Below are 18,433 nucleotides of genomic sequence, written 5' to 3'. Positions count from 1 at the left end.
TAAAAGTAGTTTCGTGGCAACTAGATTGGCAGCCTCTTTAGCAGTCACTGAAAGCTTGATAAACCTTGACCATGACAGCGTCTGACTTGGCTTTTTGTGTAGTGTGCGGAAGACGAGGAAACCCGCGACCTGGTTAGGCTGCATGGAGGACTTAAACCCCTGGCCTCCCTCCTCAACAACACTGACAACAAAGAGCGGTTGGCCGCTGCCACAGGGGCCATATGGAAATGTTCCATCAGCAAAGAGAATGTGACCAAGTAAGAGAAGGCATTCCGTGTTTTGTATTAAGCTACGGCCATCAAAACACATCCTTCCATTTTAATGCTATTTTAATAAAGAGTTGATTCTAATGCTACTCCTATAATTTTGAAAGCTGCACATTCTGGACTAAATGAAATGAAATGAAAGTGCCTGCTTCTCACCCCACCACCCGGAAATGATTTTCATGCCTTAATAGAAAGAAGGGGCTGACGTATTCTCCCTGTTCCGTGGGCTGTTTTGCATGTGGGCAGCCATTTAAATGAGAAGCACCCCTGATATTTCCTGTAGAGACCCTTCAAGGTGAAAGAATGAATTTCCCACAGAATCTTTAGACAAGGAACTGGTTTTATTCTTTTTCTAAAGATAAACAAGATGAGTCAGCTAAAGACCAACTAACCAATTAATCTTCAAGTGTAGTCATTTTCAAATACGCTTTCATTGAATTTTAAAATATTTGTAAACTTTATGATCATTTGGTTGATTTTAATCTTTGAATTTATCTTTATATATATTTTTAGAGTTTACACACTCTATGATGGATGTTCTAGGCAAGCTTTTTCCTATCTCAGGGTGATGATTTTCTTTGACAAGAAATTTACATGTTCTGTCTAATGCAATGATGATTTATTTTGCTTTGTTCATGTAAAATAATTCCTGAAATGTGAGGGAAAACCCCTAGGGCAGTGAGAATGTCGATGCTCAGATTTGAAAAAAGTTATAATTGTCTCAGAGGCTGTACAGTGTGGTACTTAAGAGCACAGACAGTGGGTGTGGATGCAGGCTTCACTGTTTACCAAGCTTCAGATTAGCCTTTTGAAAATGGGGGTAATAATAGTATCCATATCACAGAATTGTTATAATGATTGAATGAGCATATAGTTAGCATTTAGTACATTTTAGCTATTAATATTATCACTAAGATTGCTATCAGCTAATATCAGAATAACACTGTTCACCTCTTTCCTTCCCTTCCTACCCTCTTTTGCTTTGTGATGAACTCAGATTTCGGGAATACAAAGCCATCGAAACCCTGGTGGGACTTTTAACTGACCAGCCCGAGGAAGTGCTTGTGAACGTGGTTGGTGCATTGGGAGAATGCTGCCAAGAACATGAGAACAGAGTCATCATCCGGAGATGTGGTGGCATCCAGCCACTCGTGAACCTCCTCGTTGGGATAAACCAAGCTCTACTTGTCAATGTCACAAAAGCAGTTGGTGCTTGTGCGATGGAGCCTGAAAGTATGATGTAAGTGATCCTCAAGGCTGAAAGGTTTTGAGAGTGTTAGAAGGAATGCTGAGAAGTCATGGAAGAGTGTCATCTCTTAGAATTGGTGTGCATGAGTGATGAGAGAGTAAAATGTGCTTATAAATAACCGCAAGGTGACCAAATCGGACTTAGAAAGCCAGATTGTTCCCTTGAATAAGCTGGAGGTACTGACTAAAATACCCAGTGATCAATCAAAACAGTGGTGGAATTATCATTAGGGGAATCATCTATATTTTATAGATATTGATAACAGTAATATAATAATACAACTGACAAAATGAGAAGAGTGGATGAGTAGGTGTGCAAATTCTGTCTTGCACATAAATAAATCAATAGATAGTGTTTAAAACAGAAGTTTTATCTATCTATCCATGTGTCCAGGATGTCTGGCTCTAGGTGAGTGATCACACCATCCTGATTATCTGGGTCGTGAAGATCTTTTTTGTACAGTTATATGTATTCTTGCCACCTCTTCTTAATAGCTTCTGCTTCTGTTAGGTCCATACCATTTCTGTCCTTTATCGAGCCCATCTTTGTATGAAATGTTCCTTGGTATCTCTGATTTTCTTGAAGAGATCTCTAGTCTTTCCCATTCTGTTGTTTTCCTCTATTTCTTTGCATTGATTGCTGAAGAAGGCTTTCTTATCTCTTCCTGCTATTCTTTGGAACTCTGCATTCAGATGCTTATATCTTTCCTTTTCTCCTTTGTTTTTTGCTTCTCTTCTTTTCACAGCTATTTGTAAGGCCCCCTCAGACAGCCATTTTGCTTTTTTGCATTTCTTTTCCATGGGGATAGTCTTGATCCCTGTCTGCTGTACAATGTCACGAACCTCCATCCATAGTTCATCAGGCACTCTTTCTATCAGATCTAGTCCCTTGAATCTATTTCTCACTTCCACTGTATAATCATAAGGGATTTGATTTAGGTCATACCTGAAAGGTCTAGTGGTTTTCCCTACTTTCTTCAATTTCAGTCTGAATTTGGCAATAAGGAGTTCATGATCTGAGCCACAGTCAGCTCCTGGTCTTGTTTTTGTTGACTGTATAGAGCTTCTCCATCTTTGGCTGCAAAGAATATAATCAATCTGATTATGGTGTTGACCATCTGGTGATGTCATATGTAGAGTCATTGCCGTGAGAAATATCAATAACCTCAGATATGCAGATGACACCACCCTTATGGCAGAAAGTGAAGAGGAACTAAAAAGCCTCTTGATGAAAGTGAAAGTGGAGAGTGAAAAAGTTGGCTTAAAGCTCAACATTCAGAAAACGAAGATCATGGCATCTGGTCCCATCACTTCATGGCAAATAGATGGGGAAACAGTGTCAGACTTCATTTTTTGGGCTCCAAAGTCACTGCAGATGGTGACTGCAGCCATGAAATTAAAAGATGCTTACTCCTTGGAAGAAAAGTTATGACCAACCTAGATAGCATATTCAAAAGGAGAGACACTACTTTGCCAACAAAGGTCCGTCTAGTCAAGGCTATTGGTTTTCCAGTAGTCATGTATGGATGTGATAGTTGGACTGTGAAGAAAGCTGAGCACCGAAGAATTGATGCTTTTGAACTGTGTTGTTGGAGAAAACTCTTGAGAGTCCCTTGGACTGCAAGGAGATCCAACCAGTCCATTCTGAAGGAGATCAGCCCTGGGATTTCTTTGGAGGGAATGATGCTGAAGCTCCAGTACTTTGGCCACCTCATGCGAAGAGTTGACTCATTGGAAAAGACTCTGATGCTGGGAGGGATTGGGGGCAGGAGAAGAAGGGGACGACAGAGGATGAGATGGCTGGATGGCATCACTGACTCGATGGACGTGAGTCTGAGTGAACTCCGGGAGATGGTGATGAACAGGGAGGCCTGGCTTGCTGCGATTCATGGGGTCACAAAGAGTCGGACACGACTGAGCGACTGAACTGAACTGAACTGAAATGATTTTTTAAAAATAATTTTATTTATGGCTGCGCCGGGTCTTTGTTGCTGCTCAGGCTTTTTTTTTAGTTACAGTGAGCAGGGCTACTCTCTTGCTGTGGTGTGCAGGCTTCTCTTTGTGGTGGCTTCCCTTGTTGGTGGCTTCCCTTCTTGCATCACACGGTCTCAAGGGTGCGTGGGCTTCAGTAGTTGTCGCATGTGGGCTCAGAAATTGTGGCTCTAGGGCCCTAGGTACAAGTGCAGTAGTTGTGATGCACGGGCTTAGTTGCTCTGTGGCATGTGGGATCTCCTTGGACTAGGGATCAAACCTGTGTCTCCTGCATTGGCGGGCGGATTCTTTACCACTGAGCCACAAGGGAAGCCCTGGAATAATTTTAATGATTATTATTTCTGCATGGTAGTATTTGGGATCTTTGTACTTTCTTTTTTTATATTTTCTATACAATTTGTATGATAAATATGTGTCATCTTTAAAATAAAGTTCTTGCTTAGTACCTTGCACAATCTCATTTTCTCCTGAATAGCGTACAGTGGTTCAGAGTATAGATTCTGGAGGCTTTGCCTGGAATGCCAGTCTCATCACTTACTATGTGTCCTACAGCAAATTATTAAAGTACTTGGTGCCTTGGCTCCTAAATAAATAACTTGGAGACAGTCATGGTACCTGTCTCATTGGATTGTTGTAATGATTGAGTGAATTAATGTATGTAAAGTACTTGATAATAGTGTTGGGTAAGTGTTGGCTAGTATCATTCACATAGCAGTAGCTTTAATTAATAGCAATTTAAACCAATAATAACACAAATACAAAATTAAAGTCAGAGTGTCTAGTATCTGTACTTATCTATAGGTGAGTCCATTTCTCTTTTATCAAATTAATCATGTTATTTAACTTGCTATAAATCAAGAATAAGAGGATCTTGAATGGGTCTTCTCAGCCGCAATCAGGAATTTTGAGGGTGTGACATACACATGTTAGTAGGTGATTATAATTCAGGCCTTTGTGTATTGTGCTAAGCTTGGGTTTTGTTTTAAAGTTGGTTGAAGTTTACTAAAGGATTTTAGGCATAACCTGAAACAGAGAAGCTTATTTAGGAAACCATTGTGGGCCAGAGGTGAAGGTCGTTTACACTAAGCATATGGAATATAATATATAATACTAAAGAATAAAAAAAGTGAAGATTAAAGAAGAATAAAATAAGAGAATAGATAAAACCAGGTGAATGACTGAGCATGAGTCGCAAAGAAGAGGGAGGAGTCGTGGGTGATAATTAGGTTTCTGACTTGGATAACTATGAATAGATGAGATGGATGTTTGTAACACTAACTGATATAGGGAATGTAGCTGGAGGAATGGTGAAGGCAGAATGAACTTCACTAGGGTAGAAACAAAGCCAGTTTGTTCATCATTGTACATTCATTGTCTAACCCAGTCCCAGGCTCAGGATAGGCACTCAGAGAACATTTATAAGTACACGAAATGAATGATGAATTCAGTTACATTCAGTACACATTGAGGTTTTGTGGTGATGATAACTAGTCAATTGGATATTCATTCATATCTAAAACTTAGGATAGAATGTGGGTTGGGCATGTAGTATTATGAACATTTGGCAACTTAAGTGATGAATATACGTGAGGTTGTGAGGAAGAGAAAGAAAAGGGAAAAGAAGACGAAAACAGAATCCTATTCAACCTGCTCTTCTAAGAAGAATGAGTGGACCAGAGAAGAGGTGCCTGTAAAGAAATAGCAAAGGAACAGCCCCAGCTGTGAGGGAAGCCAGAAGAACAAGATGTGGAAAAAAACAAAGGGAAGAGAGCGTGTAAGGGGAAATGTGGTCAAAAGTGTCAAATTCTGTGACAGAGTCTCATAAGATAAAGACTAAACTGTTCTTTCTTGTGCAACAGGGAGGTTGATGAACCCTCTTGTACTTGTGGATATGGTTTTCTTACAGATATTTTTAGAAACACACAAAGTCAGTTTTGGAAAACAGTGTTTTGAGTTTGGTAAGGATCCAACAGCGTTACATGTGGTCATATTTCAGACGTGGCTATTATTGCTAGATTTGTAGGATTTATTGAGTCTTCAAGCTTCAAGTTAAATGGTAAGGAAATGACAAATACCTCTCTCTTGTGTAAGTTTTAAATAATTCATAGGTTAGGAACTTGTTTTAATGATTAGCAGTTTTATGTTGCTTTTTGAGATGTCTGTGGCTGTGGCCAAAACTTAGATGTGGCATATGAGGGTAAACATCTATACACATAGCAGAGTTTTATTAGCTCTGTGATAGAATGCACAATTCTCTTCCCATATCTATTTTTCAGTAAGAATACAAAACATGTTAAAAATAACAGTTTAGCTACTGAATCAAAAATTGTTTTTAAGACACCAGTGATTTCAGAAAACTCTACTGACTTTTCTCAGTACATCAGACTACTTAAAGACTCAGTATAAATAGTTTCATTTTAATTATGCCCTTCCTGAGGACCTGACATGAACAGCCAGTATCCTGATGTATTAGGTTCATGAAAAAGTAGATTTATTCATGCTGGATTTTCTTTTTTTGTTGACTTGTTAATGCCTATTTGATATGTACAGAATTCATCTGGAGGTAATTTGTCCTTCAAGTATATAAAAATCACATGAACGTTGCAAAAAACTGTTAACGCTTATGTTCTGGGGAATGTAACTTTCTCATAAAGTACTATAAAGTTTCAAACGACTAAAAAGTATTGAAACTAAAAACTTATACGTCTAAAATTTCTTTTCCATACCTCAGGCTCTTTACTTACCTTTAGAAAATTAAAAAAAAATTTTATTGAATTATAGTTGATTTACTATGTTGTGTTAGTTTCAGGTATATAGCAAAGTGATTCGTGTATATATATTAATATATATTCTTTTCCAGATTGTTTTCCCATACAGGTTATTCCAAAATATTGAGTATAGATCCCTGTGCTATACAGTAGGTCCTTGTTGTTTATCTATTTTATATGTAGTAGTGTGTATATGTTACTCCCAACTCCTAATTTATACCTCCCACTCCTTTCCCTTTGTTTTCCTGTCTGTGAGTTTGTTTCTGTTTTGTAAAGATAAGTTCATTTGTATCATTCTTTATTAGATTCCACATGTAAGTAATAACATAGAATATTTCTCTTTCTCTACCTGACTTATTTAATTGGTATGATAATCTCTAGGTCCCTCCATGTTGCTGCAAATGACATTATTTTGTTCTTTTTATTGCTGAGAAATAGTCCATTGTATATGTGTACCACATCCTCTTTATCCTCTCCTCTGTCAATGGATGTTTAGGTTGCTTCCCTGTCTTGGCTATTGTGGATAGTACTGCAATGAACATTGGAGTGCATGTATTTTGTTGAATTATAGTTTTGTCTCAATGTATGACCAGGAGTGGGATTGCAGGATCATATGATAGCTCAATTGTTAGTTTTTAAGGGAACTTTCATATTGTTCTTCATAGTGGCTGCACAAATTTACATTCCCACCAACTAAACTTTTATTTTGAAATAACACTAGACTTACAGAAAAGTTGCAAGAATATAGAATGCATGGAATAGAGAGTTCCCATATTCCCTTAACATCCTACACACCATGGTGAAATTATAGAAACATTTTTTATTTGTTCAAGTCTAATGTTTTAGAATTTGAAGAGTATGGTATGTGGATTTTGTCCTTTTTTGTTCAGTTCATTTCCAAGTATTTAAACTTCCTTATTGGTGGTATAATTTTTTTTTCACTGCTATTACGTTCTTCAATTGGTTGTCTCTATGAAGGAAATGGTAACTCACTCCAGTATTCTTGCCTGGAGAATCTCACGGACGGAGAAGCCTGGTAGGCTACAGTCCACGGGGTCACAGAGAGTCGGACACGACTGAGCGACTTCACTTGACTTCACTTCATGAGAACTATTGAATTTTGTGTATTAATTCTATATGCTGCTACCTAACAGAATTCTCTTATCAAGTTCACTTTATTATTGATTTTCTAGCACAGTTGTTGACTTACTATAGCACATGGACCAAATCCTGTTTTTGTAAATAAAGTTTTATTGTAACATACTCACACTCATTCATTTATGTATTGTCTTTGATTACTTTTATGTTACAAATGGAAGAGTTGAGTAGTTGTGACAAAGACCAAATAACCCAAAAAGACTAATATACTTGCTACCAGGGCTTAATTTAAAATTGCTGAATTCTTCCCTAGGATATTTCTGAGGAAGTTTTATGTCTTCTTTATAAATTCTTATTCTTTAGATTGATTTCTTGTTTGATTTCATTAGCTGGTTTCATACCATGATGCTGACTAGTAATGGAGATTACTGGTTTTAGTGGACATGCCTTTAGTGCTATTTTATTAGGTGAAATAATGTCTTGAGGACTAAGGTATATACATTTTATCATATTTTGCAAAACCTCTTAATTTTTATTTTTGAAGAGTGGTTTTTAAGTCATGTATAGGTATTGAAAAGACTTTTCACAGGAAAAAAAAGAAATAGGTATTAGATTTTGTCAGATATCTTTTTAAGCATTTATGGAGATTATGCTCCATTTGCTCCAGTATGATTTTCCCTTTATATCTATCAACATCATGAATAATACTCATGGGTTTCCAAACACTGCACCAACCTTGCATTCTGGGAATAAGTTTCACTTGGTCATGATGTGCGGATTTCTTAATGTGGTATAGGATTCTATTTGCTGATCTTAATATTTCGATAATGATATCAAGTTAATTTTGGTCTGTAGTTTGTTTCTTTTCCTTCCTTTCTTTTTTAAAACGGCTATCTTTATCAAATTTAGGTATCAGTATTATACCTACTTTAAAAAGAAATTATGAAGTTTTCTTTTATTTCAGTGCTCTGGAATAATTTATTGAACAATGGGATAAAGGTTTGGTAAAAGTATACTGTCCAGTCATGTGGGCCCAATCTGTGTTTTTTTAGTTCTTTATTGGTTTCCTCTAGTTCTATGAAATCTGATCCATTTATGCTTTTTACTCGAATGGGGTCAGTTTTGGCAATCTGTATTTCCTCATAAAATGATCAATTTCATTTACATTATCAAATTTATTTAAACAGTGATCTGAAAAGCAATGTCTTATGATTTTTAAACTTTGTCTTTTTTCAGTGGTTATTTCCCACTTGTCAATTTATGTTTGTGTGTGTGAGCTTTATCCTGGTTTTTCCTGATCAAATTATCTGGTATAGTTTCCCTATTTTGATTTTTTCTGAAAAAAATTTAATTAATTAGATACACTGTGCTTTTATTCTCTACCTCAGAAATTTCTTTTATCTTTATGTTGTCTTTTTAGAATTTATTTTGTAACTGTTTTTCTAATTTTTTGAGCTTGGACGACATTTTATTTTTTTGGCTGTGCTGTGCAGTTTGTGGAATCCTAATTCCCTGACCAGAGATGGAACTTAGGCCACCTGTTGTGGAAGTGTGGGCTTCTAACCACTGGACTGCCAGGGAGTTCCCTTGTTTTATAATAACAAAAGTAGTTTGTGCTATGAACTTTTCTTTGACACGTCTTTAAATGTCCCTTGTAGATTCTGATATGTAGTGATTTCATTATTATTATTTTTAAGAAATTCTTTAAATTCAATTTGCATTTTCCCTTTAGACCATGTGTTGCTTAATGGAATTTTTTTTTAATTCCACAAAAGGGAAGCTTTTTATTTTTTGTTTATTTTAGCTATTTCTTATTATGTTGCAGTTTACTCAGAGTGTTTTATTTCTACTTTTTATGGAACATACTGGTGTTTCCTTTATGACTTACTATAAGATGAATTTTTCCAAAACATCTATATGTGCTTTGGGTGAAGATATATTCCCTTTCAACAGAGGCTAGAAGTGAAGTGAAGTTTTAGTCACTCAGTCATGTCCAACTCTCTGGGACGTTATGGGCTGTATGTAGCCTGCCAGGCTCCTTTGTCCATGGAATTCTCCAGGCAAGAATACTGGAGTGGGTTGCCATTTCCTTCTCCAGGGGATCTTCCTGATCCAGGGATCAAACGTGGATTTGGCCTCCCACATTGCAGGCAGATTCTTTACCACCTGAGCCACCAGAGGTCAACAGAGGGTACGTAATGAATCAGACCTTAAGAATATACAACAGAGGGTAGAATCTGATGTATATTCTTAAGATCTGATTCATTATGTTACATAAGCCCTCTCTCCTTACTATTTGTTTTTCATGCACACGATCTGTCTCATACTGAACGTGGTGGCATTATTAGCGTGCTTCTACCTGTGTTGTCTTATAGCTCATATAGCTTTTGCTACTTAAAGGCAGGCTCTATATTATTTGGTGCATAAATGTTCTAATCATTGTGAATTATAGCTTTTAATACTTCAAGAGCTCTTCTTTGTCATGTTTAATGGGTTTTGGCTTGATATTTCTACTTTGATATAAGAATCTTTACCCCTGCTCTCATATTTTTTCCACTTCTGGGAGTATCTTGGCCTACCTTTTGTTTTTAGTCTTTCTTGAACCACATTCTTTTAGGTGTGGTGTCTTATTGTAGTCTATAGATAGGTCTTGCTTTGTACACCAAATTAAACATATTTTTAATAATCAAGCTAAACCCACATACACTCATTGATGTTTGGTCTCATAATATTTTATAATTATTCATATTCTGTTATATTTGCTCTTCTCTTTATTTCAGTTTTGCTAGATGTAAAATTCTTGGTTCCCATTTTCTTTCTTGAATTAAAAAAAAAAGTCTGCTTCATTGTTGCCTTACTTCATACATTTCTTGTGAAAATTGTGATATTAGTCAAATTCGTTCTTCTTTGTGAGTTTTTTGATCTTTTTGCTTGGAGGCCTTGAGAAATTTTTCTTTACCTTTATGATCTAATACTTTTACCCGCATCTCCAGGTTTATCTTAGAGTTCATTGCTAATCATTTGGTTAACCTGAAATAGAATTAATAGAGAAAAATCAGGATAAATGCTTTTTTCTCCCTTTGAAAAAGTCAAATTTCAGATACATGAGTTGTCAGGAGCCCTGGCAAATGCCAACAGTGATGATAAAGGCTGTTTTTTGGACTTGGTAGGAACTTATATATCCTCATGGTTTACTTCAGTCTCTGCTGTTAATTTTAAGACAGAATTCCTGCCACACATGGTTCAAAACATGCTAAAGTTCTAATGTCTCAAGTTTTTCATTACTTAAGAATAACCTTAAACCTACAGATCAGCTTTCAACTGTAAGTGCCTGCCGACATGCATGCTAAGTCACTTCATTCGTGTCTGACTTTTGCGACCCCATGGATTGTAGCCCACCAGGCTCCTCAGTCCATGGGATTCTCCAGGCAAGAATACTAGAGTGAGTTGCCATGCCCTCCTCCAGGGGATCTTCCAGACCCAGGGATCAAACCCCCATCTCCTGTGGCTCCTGCATTGCAGGCAGCTTCTTTACTACTGAGCCTACAAAAGGGTTAAATTTCATGTTTTTTAGAAGATAATCAAGAAAAATATTTATATTAATATTCTGTAAATGCCCAAGATTCTAAGAAGTTTTATGTAACAATTTTGCTAAATAATATACTAATTTCCTACAATTTATCCTATAAAATATTTTCCTTCCACACATTATAAAACAAACATTTGCTGAACTGATTGTTACATAGTCCAGTGTTATGTGATCATGTAATGAAAGACTCTTTTATAAAACATATACACAAGGATAGAATTAAAACTTACCATGGAATCTGTAACTCTAAATTTCCTGTCTTCTGTGGTTTAAACATAATTATGTTGCATTTACATAGTTTTTTTTTTTTACATTGGGCTTATTTCTTCTTTTTAAAAAGGGGAGAAAAAATAAAGCTATGCTTGTTTGCATACAAACAAGCCGCTCAGAAATTTCATTTACCACAAAACCAGTCCTTATGACCTTTTAGGGCTTATGCAAGATATAAAATAGAACATATGTTTCATATGTTTGTGTCATTAAGAATATTTTTCCTTCCTTTTTACATTTTTTGGTTATTTGTTTCTCATCTGCATACTTTCAAAAGTATATGAATCTAACTGAGATACCGAAATGCCACATGAAAAGTAATTATTTGAATCATTTTATCTTCTGAGTCTTAGTTTTCTCATTTTAAACAAGCTCTGAGGATGTTTAATTTGAAGGTTATATGGATTTTATTTATCTGCTTATATATCTTATTCATCCAGTTGTGACATGTGCATAAGTTCAATAGCTGAATAAATCAATTGTTCAGTATTATTTCTTGTGTATGAGAGAGTATGTGTGTGTGTGTTCACAAGGAAGTTAAAACACATTTTTTAAGCTTTTAATTTGTAAAATGTTGTATACATAAAGTACACGTATACGTTAGTGTATAAATTAGCAAGTGTATACATTAGTAAATTTTTAAAAGGGAAGACTCATGTACCTGCCCCCCAAGCCAAGAAGCAGAATATTGTTGTTGCCTTACAAGACCCCCTAGCTGCCTGTCCTTCTCCCAGCCCACCCCGTGCCCACCTCCCTGCAGGCTGGGGAGAGCCCACTCTTACCTTTATGGTAATTTTTATCTTGCCGTGTTTTACACATTTTACACTTGAGAATGCCTCCCTTTAAAGTATAGTTCTGTTTTATTTCTATTTGGGAACAAATGGAAGCATGTAGTATGTGTTTATTTTTGTCTGATTTTTTTTTTGTTCAAAATTGTAGGCTATTTTAATATTTAACTGTTCTGTTTGATGCATTTTAACAATTGTATACAATCATATAACCACCAGCCAAAAGAAAATGTAAAACATGTCCTTCACCCAGGAAAGTGCACTCATGCTATTTACCAGTCAGTCCCCACCCTAACCCCAAGCCACTTTCTCATTTCCATCACTATAGGTTAGTTTTGCCTGTTCTGGGAGTAGAATTTCTGATTCATAGGGTAGAAGTTTAACTTTATTAGAAACTTCCAGATAGTACACAACTGTGGTTATACAATTTTACATTCCCATTGATGCCAATGTTTAGTGTTCCTTTTTTTTTTTTTTAATTTAGTCCTTTTAACAGAGAAGGCAATAGCAACCCACTCCAGTACTCTTGCCTGGAAAATCCCATGGACAAAGGAGCCTGGTATGCTGCAGTCCATGGGGTCGCTAAGAGTTGGGCACGACTGAGCGACTTTACTTTCACTTTTCACTTTAATGCATTGGAGAAAGAAATGGCAACCCACTCCAGTGTTCTTGCCTGGAGAATCCCAGGGACGGGGGAGCCTGGTGGGCTGCTGTCTATGGGGTCGAACAGAGTCGGACATGACTGAATCGACTTAGCAGCAGCAGCAGCAGCAACAGGGTAAAAGGGCTTCCCAGATGGCTCAGTGGTAAAAGAATCCACTTGCAATGCAGGAGATGTGGGTTCAATCCCTGGGTCAGGAAGATCCCCTGGAGGAGGAAATGGCAACCCATTCCAGTATTCTTTCCTGGAAAATCCCATGGACAGAGCTGTCTGCTGGCCTACAGTCCATGGGGTCGTAAAGAGTTGGACAAGACTGAAGCGACTGAGCATGCATGCGCACAGGCTAAGCTTAATGTTCAGTAGGTTAGATGTGTTAAATGTGTTTTCAATGTATGATACTTTTGACTTCCGATGGGTTTATTTTTGTTAGGATATAGCTGCATCATTCAGTTGAGAAAGATCTGTGCAGAGATAAGAAAGTGAAAGTAAAGTCGCTCAGTTGTGTCCTACTCTTTGCGACCCCGTGGACTATAGTCTACCAGGCTCCTCTGTCCATGGGATTTTCCAGGCAGAAATACTGGAGTGGGTTGCCATTTCCTTCTACAGGGGATTTTCCCAACCCAGGGGTTGGACCCAAGTCTCCCACATTGTAGGCAGACACCAGGGAAGTCACAGAGTTAAGAGAGGAAAGTCAAATGAGACCTTGAGGAAGCAACCAGACAAACTCAGACGGTGGGACTTTCTATAGCAGTCTTCATCTTTTAAAAGAGTCAGTGCCATAAAAAATATTCTAGATTAAAAGAGACTAAATAGATATATCAAAAACATAGTGTATGATCCTTATTTAAATCCAGGTTTCATTTGCTTTTTTTAAAGCTCTAAAGGAAGTTTTGAGAATTGGGAATATTTGAATCTGAGCTGGATATTTGATAATATCAGGGAATTACTTTTACCTTTCTTAAATGTAAGAATAGTATAATGATAATGCAAAAGATTGTGCTTATTTTTAAAACATGAAAGTTTTAGTTATACGCTGTTGTATCTGTAACTTGCTTGCAAACAGTTTAGAAAAAATGAATACTCATATTGATAGATAACACAAGTAGATCAGATTTTGAAGGCTATGTCTATTGGTGCTTATTTTACTGTTTTTAGGAAAACTCTTAAGTGTGTTTGAAGGGAGGAAAAAAATAAGATCAAAAATTTTTTGCCCTTATGGGAATCAAATTAACATAACATAACATAACATAACATAACTTTTATAGAAGACAGTCTGTTGGTACATATTTAAATTTAAAATATATAAAATCCTTACCTATTGATTCCATTTCTCAGTGTTTGTCCCTCTTGCTCTGCCCACGTTGCCTCCTTCCCTGCCCGCTCATCTTCTTAGCCTGCAAATGCCTCTTTCATTTCTCTTAGTCTATATGCATATAATTCTGACATTTCTGATGAAGTTGAAATAGGGATTTAAATTCACTACTAAAATGTGGAATTCTTGCAATATTCTAATCAATAGTGTATGATAAATCTTTGTTGTCTAAAGTAGAACCATTTATTTTACTGATCACATAGAATGTCAGTGCAAATTTATTTAATTGAATTCAAATCCAAATCAACTATATTATCTTTCCTATCTCTACAGATAACTTAGTGCTCATATACTCAAGTGAGGCTGTATGCCTGAATAAAATCAGAATTTTTTGGTTCAATACTTTATATTTCTAGTGTATATTTAGTTTATAGTATACTCTGAATAAATATCCACTTTAAATCTTGACTTAGCCTAATTACTGGATATAGATAGAGTCACAGATCAATCTAAGTTTATCTGCATGTTTATTAATCTCAGAAATGAAACTAACATTAATTGCATATCTATTTGTAATTATATTGGATATCTCATTAGTAGGTAATATGACCTGATTTTAATAGATGAGGAAATTCAAGCTTCAGGAGATTAAACATTTGCCCAATATCGTGATTCTAGGTAGTAGTCCTGGTTTTTGAATACATGATTTATAATTATCTAGTTTCAATTCAGTTCAGTTCAGTCACTCAGTCATGTCCAACTCTTTGTGACCCCATGGACTACAGCATGCCAGGCTTGCCTGTCCATCACCAACTCCTGGAGCTTATTGAAACTCATGTCCATTGAATCAATGATGCCATCCAACCATCTCATCCTCTGTCGTCCCCTTCTCCTCCTGCCTTCAATCTTTCCCAGCATCAGGGTCTTTTCCAGTGAGTCAGTTCTTTGCATCAGGTGGCCAAAGTATTGGAGTTTCAGCTTCAGCATCAGTCCTTCCAATGACTATGCAGGACTGATTTCCTTTAGGATGGACTGGTTGGATCTCCTTGCAGTCCAAGGGACTTGCAAGAGTCTTCTTCAACCCACAGTTCTTATGCTCTTTCAATAAACAGGATACACACTTAGGTGTTCATTACTCTTAACTTTACTCCTTTGTCTATTTTATAATTTTTGAAGAGTATCCACTTAGTCATAATCATGAAAAAAAGAAAAAGTGAAAGTGTTAGTCACTCAGTTGTGTCTGACTCTTTGTTACCCCATGGACGGTAGCCTGCCAGATTCCTCTGTCCATGGAATTCTCCAGGCAAGAATAGTGGATAGCCATTCCCTTCTTCCAGAGAAGGCAGTAGCACCCCACTCTAGTACTCTTGCCTGGAAAATCCCATGGACGAAGGAGCCTGGTAAGCTCCAGTCCATTGGGTTGCTGAGAGTCGGACACAACTGAATGACTTCACTTTCACTTTTTACTTTCTCATTGGAGAAAGGAAATGGCAACCCACTCCAGTGTTCTTGCCTGGAGAATCTCAGGGACGGGGGAGCCTGGTGGGCTGCCGTCTATGGGGTTGCACAGAGTCGGACACGACTGAAGCGACTTAGCAGCAGCAGCAGCAGCAGCAGCAGCATTCCCTTCTCTAGGAGATCTTCCTGACCCAGGGATTGAACCTAGGTCTCCTGCATTACAGGCAGACTCTTTACCATCTGAGCCACCAGGAAAACCCCCAGTGATAATACATATCATAAATCATATGATCACAGTCATATAAGTCATAATCATAAAACCCCTCAAATACAGATACAAATGTAAATGTATCCAGTAATGATTTACAATGTCTAACTACTTTGAGAAAGAGTTTATTTTACTACTCCAAACGTTTAAGGATGTTTATAGTTTCATCAGACCACTGTTACAAAATTATTCTTTTATATCCAGAAGAGTGGTTGTAGGGATGTGACCAAGCATATGAACATTTGCATTGGTTCATTTTATTTCTGTTTTGAGTGAACCTTCCCTCACCTGTCTTTAATGCACCCATCTAAACCATTTGCCTTTTTTTCATGAAAGTAAGAAAAGATAAATTGTTTTATTTGCTTATACAATAAATACATTATACAGCATTAGTTAAGCCACTTTACCTGTTTTTATTTTTGTTTTTTAATGACAGCACTTGAGTAGAGGTTCACTATGACAGCACTAATATCTGATGACTGTAATGATGACTAACTTCCACTTAACACTTATTGAGAATGAGTTCTTCTCCATGACAAGGACTACCTAGGTACTTGGTCTCTTATCAGTTCAGTTCAGTTCAGTCACTCATTCGTGTCCAGTTCTTTGTGACTCCATGGACTGCAGCATGCCAGGCCTCCCTGTCCATCACCAACTCTTGGAGGTTACTAAAACTCATGTCCATTGAGTCGGTGATGCCATCCACCATCTCATCCTCTATCATCCCCTTCTCCTCCTGCCTTCAGTCTTTCCCAGCATCAGGGTCTTTTCAAATCAGTCAGTTCTTCGCATCAGGTGGCCAAAGTATTGGAGTTTCCGCTTCAGCATCAGTCCTTCCAATGAATGTTCAGGACTGATTTCCTTTAGGATGGACTGGTTGGATCTCCTTGCAGTCCAAGGGACTCGCAAGAGTCTTCTCCAACACCACAGTTCAAAAGCATCAATTCTTCTGCTATGAGCTTTCTTTATAGTCCAACTCTAACATCCATACATGATTACTGGAAAACAATAGCCTTGACTAGATGGACCTTTGTTGGCAAAAGTAATGTCTCTGCCTTTTAATAAGCTGTCTAGGTTGGTCATAACTTTTCTTCCAAGGAGCAAGCATCTTTTAATTTCATGGCTGCAATCACCATCTGCAGTGATTTTGGAGCCCCCCACCAAAATAAAGTCTCTCACTGTTTCCCCATCTATTTTCCATGAAGTGATGTGACCAGATGCCTTGATCTTAGTTTTCTGAATGTTGAATTTTGAGACAACTTTTTCACTCTCCACTTTCACTTTCATCAAGAGGCTCTTTAGTTCTTCACTTTCTACCATAAAGGTGGTGTCATCTGCATATCCGAGGTTATTGATATTTCTCCTGGCAATCTTGATTCCAGCTTGTGCTTCATCCAGCCCAGCATTTCTCATGATGTACTCTGCATATAAGTCAAATAAGCAGGGTGACAATATACAGCCTTGATGTACTCCTTCCCAATTTGGAACCAGTCTGTTGTTCCATGTCCAGTTCTGTTACTTCTTGACCTGCACACATATTTCTCAAGAGGCAGATCAAGTGGTCTGGTATTCCCATCTTTTGATGAATTTTCCATAGTTTGTTGTGATCCACACAGTCAAAGGCTTTGGCATAGTCAATAAAACAGAAATAGATGTTTTTCTGGAACTCTCTTGCTTTTTCAGTGATCCAATGGATGTTGGCAGTTTGACTCTGGTTCCTCTGCCTTTTCTAAATCCAGGTTGAACATCTGAAATTTCATGTTTCATGTATTGTTGAATCCTGGCTTGGAGAATTTTGAGCAATACTTTCTTAGCATGTGAGATGCGTGCAATTGTGTGGTAGTTTGAACATTCTTTGGCATTGCCTTTCTTTGGGATTGGAATGAAAACTGACCTTTTCCAGTCCTGTGGCCATGGCTGAGTTTTCCAAATTTGCTGGCATATTGAGTGCAGCACTTTCACAGCATCATCTTCCAGGATTTGAAATAGCTCAACTGGAATTCCATCACCTCCATTAGCTTTGTTCGTAGTGATGCTTTCTAAGGCCCACTTGACTTCACATTCCAGGATATCTGGCTCTAGGTGAGTGATCACACCATCGTGATTATCTTGGTCGTGAAGATCTTTTTTGTACAGTTTTTCTGTGTATTCTTGCCATCTCTTCTTAGTATCTTCTGCTTCTGTTAGGTCCATACCATTTCTGTCCTTTATTGAGCCCATCTTTGCATGAAAAGTTCCCTTGGTATCTCAAATTTTCTTGAAGAGATCTCTAGTCTTTCCCATTCTATTGTTTTCCTCTATTTCTTTGCACTGATCACTGAGGAAGGCTTTCTTATCTCTCCTTGCTATTCTTTGGAACTCTGCATTCAAATGGTTATATATTTCCTTTTCTCCTTTTCCTTTCACTTTTCTTCTTTTCACAGCTGTTTGTAAGGCCACCTCAGACAACCATTTTGCCTTTTTGCATTTCACTTTCTTGGGGATAGTCTTGATCCCTGTCTCCTGTACAGTGTCACAAACCTCCATCCATAGTTCTTCAGGCACTCTGTCTATCAGATCTAATACTGAATCTATTTGTCACTTCCACTGTATAGTCATAAGGTATTTGATTTAGGTCATACCTGAATGGTCTAGTGGTTTTCCCTACTTTCTTCAATTTTAGTCTGAATTTGGCAATAAGGAGCTCATGATCTGAGCCATAGTCAGCTCCTGGTC

The 18,433-nt window shown here is 37.4% G+C and overlaps 1 protein-coding gene across 3 annotated transcripts in view; it reads left to right on the top strand.

Moving 5' to 3' along the window:
* ODAD2 (outer dynein arm docking complex subunit 2) overlaps nt 1-18,433 on the top strand; it is a 162,122-nt gene that overhangs the window by 76,667 nt on the left and 67,022 nt on the right. For all 3 annotated transcript variants that reach the window (XM_040248019.1, XM_040248017.1, XM_040248018.1), the window contains 2 exons: nt 103-257; nt 1,264-1,506. In XM_040248019.1, the coding sequence (XP_040103953.1) occupies nt 103-257; nt 1,264-1,506 (398 nt within the window). The remainder of the gene's footprint in view (nt 1-102; nt 258-1,263; nt 1,507-18,433) is intronic.

Source organism: Oryx dammah, unplaced genomic scaffold (assembly GCF_014754425.2).
Source record: "Oryx dammah isolate SB20612 unplaced genomic scaffold, SCBI_Odam_1.1 HiC_scaffold_10, whole genome shotgun sequence".
Classification (NCBI taxonomy): domain Eukaryota; kingdom Metazoa; phylum Chordata; class Mammalia; order Artiodactyla; family Bovidae; genus Oryx; species Oryx dammah.
Note: the sequence above shows the minus strand (reverse complement) of the source record. Positions and strands in the feature narration are given on the sequence as shown.